General features: G+C 30.8%; 1 protein-coding gene across 3 annotated transcripts; it reads left to right on the top strand.

The window, feature by feature from the left end:
* The first annotated feature begins 1,985 nt into the window (after window positions 1-1,985).
* LOC124925594 (protein MITOFERRINLIKE 1, chloroplastic) lies at window positions 1,986-3,900 on the top strand. 3 transcript variants are annotated; one of them, XR_007098317.1, is made up of 3 exons: window positions 1,986-3,260; window positions 3,356-3,419; window positions 3,760-3,900. XR_007098317.1 is itself a non-coding variant. In XM_047465639.1 (2 exons), exon 1 carries the CDS (start codon window positions 2,064-2,066, stop codon window positions 3,249-3,251), a length of 1,188 nt encoding a protein of 395 aa, XP_047321595.1. In that variant the 5' UTR covers window positions 1,986-2,063; the 3' UTR covers window positions 3,252-3,260; window positions 3,356-3,734. The 3 variants fall into 3 exon arrangements, 1 of the variants encoding a protein (XP_047321595.1); XR_007098316.1 differs by lacking the exon at window positions 3,760-3,900 and adding an exon at window positions 3,502-3,734; XM_047465639.1 differs by lacking the exon at window positions 3,760-3,900 and having other exon boundaries at window positions 3,356-3,734.
* Window positions 3,901-6,753: the final 2,853 nt, after the last annotated feature.

The raw sequence follows: 6,753 nt of genomic DNA, 5'->3' as shown, positions 1-6,753 counted from the left end.
AGGGCAAAAAAGTCTTTTTCCATAGGCAAAAGATTATATTTGAAAAAATTATTTGGCCTATGCTAGATTTGGAAATAACCCTTTTATGAGGATTATTTTGTCAAATTTCCCAAATCCAAGTATATTGCAACAAAAACAGTAATGGAAGCCCTTAATTCATGGATTCATAGCAACACTTCTTTCTTTGGTTTGAATTTGAGTATGAAATCAATAAAATCACTCATCTAACTCACCAGTATAATGCAAATAGTAAAAATTGTATTTAAAAAAAATAAAAAATCGCAAGTTAAGTTACCAAAAAAAAAAACTCTTAAATTTAGTTAAATGACATGACTATAATTAGTCGGCTTAGCTCTTATAATTAGAAAGAGAAACAATTTTTAATTTGTTAAATTAGTATAATATTATTTTATATTTAAAATTTATAAAAAATAAAATAAAAATATTTTGATTAATTGGCTTGATGAAATAAATAAAATATGTTTCGTTAATTTGTTACAATAATTGACTATAAGATTGACTGGATGTAAAGAGTTCATAGCACTATGACAAATATGAAAATAATGAAAAAATTGTATTTAATATTATAGTGCGAACTTGTGAACTTGTGATGTAAGGATAAAGAAGGAAGAGAGGTAAATTAAGCAAGCATACTACGGTCACTACGATGGTCACAAGTTTTCATTTGGGGTTGACTAGAGGGGACATTAAAGGCCTTTACCTTTCCATCCGATACGAGGGAGGGCCGAGCTTATCGATTATTTGTCACTCGCTATTATTACTTTATAACGGTTCCACTTATATGAAAAATGAATCGCCAGCTACCGGATGTAGATAGCCTGGGCTCAGTGTAATTAGGTAGTGCTCAGAATGGTCGCTAGCTGAACTAAGGGCACAAAGAATATTGGGAACATTCAGAAGTGAAACTCTTCTATTAAAACTCTTACAAAAAAAAGCGGGTACATGTCATAGTTTGACTCTCAAAATCAAAGGAGTTGAAATCTCATTTTAACTAAGGATTCTTGTGATTCTGGAGTATCCAATGATATTCATGACCAATCAGATCCTAACTTACCTCAAGTTAGTCAATTGGGGCCTTCCCTCAATTTTAAGGTTTGTGAAGAAGAGAAGGAAGAGTCTTGCGTATGGGCCAATCCCAATGCAGGTATATATCCAGATGGGAAATTTTCGAAAAGACCCATCTCCTCGAAAGCCAAATTTAAAGAAAGGAAGGAGTTCTTAAAGTAAATTTGATTCTTACGCCTGAATCCGATGCATATGAACTTATATCGTAAAAGGAAAGGAAATAAAATATTCAATCTCTCCTCATGGACATTCTCAAACCTACGTACTATCTTCAACCCATCTCTTTTGATCAGTTGAGTTGATTGAGGGTGGATAAATTTTATTAATACCCCACTACACAGTAGAATATATTCATGTGAGATAGAAAAATTAAAACTGTTATAAGATTAGGACAATGCCAGAACATATCGGATAAGATTTCTCTATGAAAAATACAAATCGGAGTTTGAAGAGGAGAATGGGTCAGGTGCTCTAAAGTCAATGCAAACTCGAATCATTTTTTAGTGGTTACTTATTTTGTTAATGCGATTCATTTTTTTTGTTACTCTTACTGATCATCTGAATTCTCCTCTTTCGACTCCAGAACGAAAATGGAAAAACAGCATGCGGTCACCGACTATTCAGCCGAACTTGTTATAATCAATCAAAAGGTAAAGAATAAAGTCGTTTCAGGTGTTATGTTTATTCTCACCAATATAACCTAATGGAGGTAAAATCATGCTAAAAATTATTAGTTTTGAATAAGAATTTATTTTACAATTTAAAAATGTAAAATATTTGAACATATGATGTATTTATAATAAATAAACACTTGGGGTTGAAGAGTTATCTCAATTGGGTCGTTGGCCCGTTTCATTTGCGTTTAGATTTATTATACATTTTGTGGAGTAATCAATCATCTTCATCTTTATCTTTGTCAACTAGAACTTGCTCGCTGTTTCCTCCTCCAGATTCGTCTTCTTCATCTTCATCTTCCAATGGATACTACTGGTATGTCTCAATCTCTATCATTTAATCTTTCTCCAATTCCCATTTCGCCGCATTCCAACAACCACGACTTCAATTCCCATTTCACCAACCTCAACTCACTTCTCCTCTCTCCTCGCACTCATCCACGAAATCAAATCCGCTCCCGTAAAAACCTCAATTTGACCTTCGCATCCTCTTCCATCTCTCAAATTGAAAACCCCCAAAATTGGCTAAAACCCGCTGTCAAAGGCTCACCCAAAGTCGCATCTATCTTCAAAAACCTCTCCGTTCTCGAACGCGCCTTCATCGGAGCCGGAGCCGGAGGAATCGCAGGCGCATTCACCTACGTCTGCCTGCATCCACTCGACACTATTAAGACCAAGCTCCAAACCAAAGGGGCTTCCGAAATCTACACTGGAACAATCGATGCCATTGTCAAGACATTCCAAAGTAAGGGTATTAAAGGATTCTACAGCGGCGTATCGGCTGTAATTGTTGGATCGACAGCTTCCTCCGCCGTCTATTTCGGCACCTGCGAATTCGGAAAATCAATTCTGTCCAAAGTACCGAGTTATCCGGCTGTTTTGATTCCTCCAACAGCAGGGGCAATGGGAAATATCATTTCGTCTGCGATAATGGTTCCAAAGGAATTAATAACGCAAAGAATGCAAGCCGGCGCTAAGGGAAGATCATGGCAGGTTCTGTTAAGAATAGTGGAGAAGGATGGAATCATGGGTCTGTATGCAGGCTATTCAGCAACCTTATTAAGAAACTTACCTGCTGGAGTTCTTAGTTATTCTTCATTTGAATACTTAAAAGCTGCAATTTTGAGCAAAACGAATCAAGTGAATTTAGAACCGTATCAAAGTGTTTTCTGTGGTGCATTAGCAGGAGCTATATCGGCTACCCTCACTACCCCATTGGATGTGGTGAAGACGAGGTTGATGACTCAGATTCCTGGGGACATGAATAAGGTAACAGCTGCAATGTATAGTGGGATTTCATCAACTTTGAAACAGATAGTTAAGGAAGAAGGATTGGTAGGATTGACTCGAGGGATGGGACCGAGGGTTCTCTATAGTTCTTGCTTCTCGGCTTTGGGTTACTTTGCGTTTGAGACAGCTCGACTTACCATTTTGCATCAGTATCTGAAGCAAAAGGAAGAGGCTGCAAGAATTTCCAGCACTCCAAGTTGATTCATTTGGGTATACTTTTTTTGTTTGTTTTGTTTTGTTTTATAAGCAGTTGGACTAGAGAATTCATTTCATTAGGCTTATAACATGTTTGTTTTTATGGTCAGGGTGTTGGTGCTTCTGAGACTGATCGCAGGGGAGGCTAGGAGGATAGTATTTAACATGATCATGGTAACAAATCAGTTGTTTTTTCTTGACCTATGATTGCCTTCATTTGATGGTTTTCAGTATTTGACTTTCATTATTCTCCTAGGCAATAGGCATCCCTGTATTCCAATTAGAAGATTAACCCAAATGGCACTTTGGAAAGGAATGGTTGTAGTTAGATCATATTTGGGCTGTTTTTTTTGTTTGTTTGTTCAAGATAGCACAACTAAAATAAAGTCAAATCCCAAGGACCCAAAGCTAGCATAGTTTTTTTGGCTATCAATTTTAGTTTCTTGTGAAATGTTCAACTATTGGGAGTCAAAGAGTGAGAAGTTCTTTCAACTATTATTATGGGTTTGTTCAGATGACAAAATAAGGACTTTTGGATTGAAGTGATGATTCATGGAGGTGGGTTGTTGTGTTTTCCTCTTATAAGGGATTAGTTGAAGGACTTGTAAACTGGTTCAAACACCCTTTTCAAATAAAACAAACAAATGGATATGAAGTTCTTCATGTGACAATTTCTTTTTTTTTGCTTACTTACCATTTGTTTTTGATGAATGTGAGAATTTTAGTTTAATTACAAAGTATTGAAAGATTACTTGCTTACATTGTTTGGTTGGGGGTACAAAACGGATAGATTTGGTTGATTGTTTCTTCAATCTACAACATATTACATGGTATAAGTTAAATGTGTCTTCTTATTTAAGAAACTTCAGTATATATATAGAAAGGTTTTTAAAAAGTATTTTTAAATGAAAAGTGGAAGAAGTGTTGTTTTTTCTAACAAATTTTATACCACGCTGAGTGTTGAATAGTTTTTACTAAATAGTTTTTTTTAGAACGTTGGGTTTCGTTTTTTCATTGAAGTGCGACTAATTTTCGCGGGTTAAGTATATAACCCTCAAACACACTTAATTATTTAATTATGCGCAAAATTTAGGACCTTGAGGAGTTTGAAGATATTCGCCTCTGGTTGTCGCTAGACTAATTAAGGAGATTATTTTTTATTTTTTTGTCAGGCATAAAATAAAATGAATTTAAAAAAAAAACTTAATTTATCATTTATTTTGCAAATTACATTCTAATAAATTCAAAATAAACTAATTTGTATAGTTCATTCTTTAATAAATTTTGATTTGGTGTACAATATTATTATAAATCTGACTTTTTTACTAGAATTTCAGGTGTTAAAAAAGTACAGATATTGAAATCTTAAAGTAAAATATCAATTTTTTTGATATTCAAACAAATGTTAGGTATAGTGTCAAGGTATAGTACCTATATCAAAATTATCGATATTGTAGTAAATGTATAAATATTTTAAAATTTTGGTATGGGTAAAATAATATTTATAAATTAAAAAAAAATAATATATATATATATATATATTAAGTTTTAATTTTTATTTTAAAATTTAAAATTATATTTACGCAATTATTCTGCACACTCTATCATTAATAAATTAACCAATCTTAGTAAAAAAAATCAAATAAATTTTCTATATAGATTTGAGGCTTAACATTAGACGTATATATTATTTTTCTAACCTTAATAGATTTATTTCATTCTTTAAACCACTTTGATATGAATTTATTTATAGAAATCAAAATCAAAATATAATTAAATTTTAATATTCTTACGTATAATATTAATTGTATCGAACTCCGATATACAGTCAATATTCAGTATGAAATGTATGTTTATTGTATACTGAAATTCAGTACGGTGTATATATAAAATTAAATGAAAAATCTTTTACATAAACATATTTTATTGATTTTTACTATTTTATTTTTAAATAACTTAAAAAGTTTCAACTCACATTTTGTAGTCATTGACCTTGTACTTTAATAGAAAGGTGGACAAACATTTTAATGCTTTCTCCTACCAGCCTTCTAGTTCTATTAGGTAGGATTAGGTACAAACAAGCTCCAAGTGAACAATATATTTTTTTTCTCTATTATTTTCTTTGTCAAATTTCAATTTCATTATATCTTCTAGAGGATCTCTCATCTCTGGTGTGAAAGAAAAGGCAATGGTTGAGAATTAGAGAGATGTTTAAGTCATCTATATATGATCTTAGGAGATATTAATGTTTTCAATGTTCTCCTTCCATGTATAGTTTGTTTTTCTCTAATTAACGTAGAAAATAAATAATTAAAACATGGTCTTTTATATAGAACAGTTTATTTGTAATTTAGTCTCTCTTTATTCACCCAACAAAAAGATAACAAGATTCCTAAAAAGTAAAAATCTAAGTTAGTTTCAATATTGCATACTATCAAATAATTCAATTTTACAAGAAAAATTCAAGTTTCAACTTATTATTAAAATAATATGTATAATGGACTTGAAAATACTTGAAATGAAGTTAAAATTAAACGAAAAAATATTATTAAATTTTTTAATTTATACATAATTAAAAAGATTCCAGAATATTATCTTTTGTAAGATTACACGAGGATGGAAGGTAGAAACAAAGACTTAATAAGATATTAAAAAAAATGTTTTAAGTAAATATATAATTTTTTTTTTTTGTCCAAACTCAATTTCAGAACTTAGGTTTTCAAACCAGACCAATATATAGAAGAGAGAAAGTTGGTAGAAGAGAAAAATAAAGCATGCCTTTGAAAAGAAAAAAAAGCACCTTATTTGACATAAAAGTCTTGAAAAATGAAAAGATAATCTTTTACTTCAAAATTAGACTTTTAAATTCCTGATATTCAATTTAAGATATAATTTTATATTTTTGTTTTAAAGGATCAAATCTTATCACATCCACAACTTTTTAGGAATGTCCCAAAATTATGATGAAAAAAAGTCATAAAAAATATTACAAATCAAGAAAACATAAGTAAACTATTGTTTCATTTGAAAATCTAAATAAGGTTTTGGTGTGTCTAAATTCTAAACTTAGCCTAATAATAGAGTTAAATGTTTATGTAAAAGATGTAATTAAACTGACTACAGAGATATATAAATTATCAATTTTCATCCGGATTTGACAACTTAATGGAGAGTTAACATTGAAAATTAGTTCAATTACATTGTATTTAGGTTCGGTTTTTCAACGAAAAAATCATTTGATCATATACAAAGTTGAATATCCAAAATAGATCTTGCAGCTGAATTGGACCGGTTGATCCGACTCTAAGTTCGGTTACTTGATTATTTCAAATTCTTGTTATTTTTTATAAATAAATAAATATCCCTAAACAAGAAAGAATTTAATAAAGGATTATGCTAAAAGTGAAGATAACAAATTTAATAATATTAATACAATTTATATATAAAACTAAAATAATCTAAAACTACATGAGTTACATCAATCATCAAACTAATTCATAGTAATTGT

The sequence above is a fragment of the Impatiens glandulifera genome, chromosome 2, assembly GCF_907164915.1.
Source record: "Impatiens glandulifera chromosome 2, dImpGla2.1, whole genome shotgun sequence".
Classification (NCBI taxonomy): domain Eukaryota; kingdom Viridiplantae; phylum Streptophyta; class Magnoliopsida; order Ericales; family Balsaminaceae; genus Impatiens; species Impatiens glandulifera.
This window is presented reverse-complemented; position numbering and strand designations above follow the sequence as displayed.

What these genes read in the sequence shown, in the direction of transcription:
- LOC124925594 (XM_047465639.1), top strand. Translation starts at nt 2,064, where the DNA reads ATGGATACTACTGGTATGTCTCAATCTCTATCATTTAATCTTTCTCCA.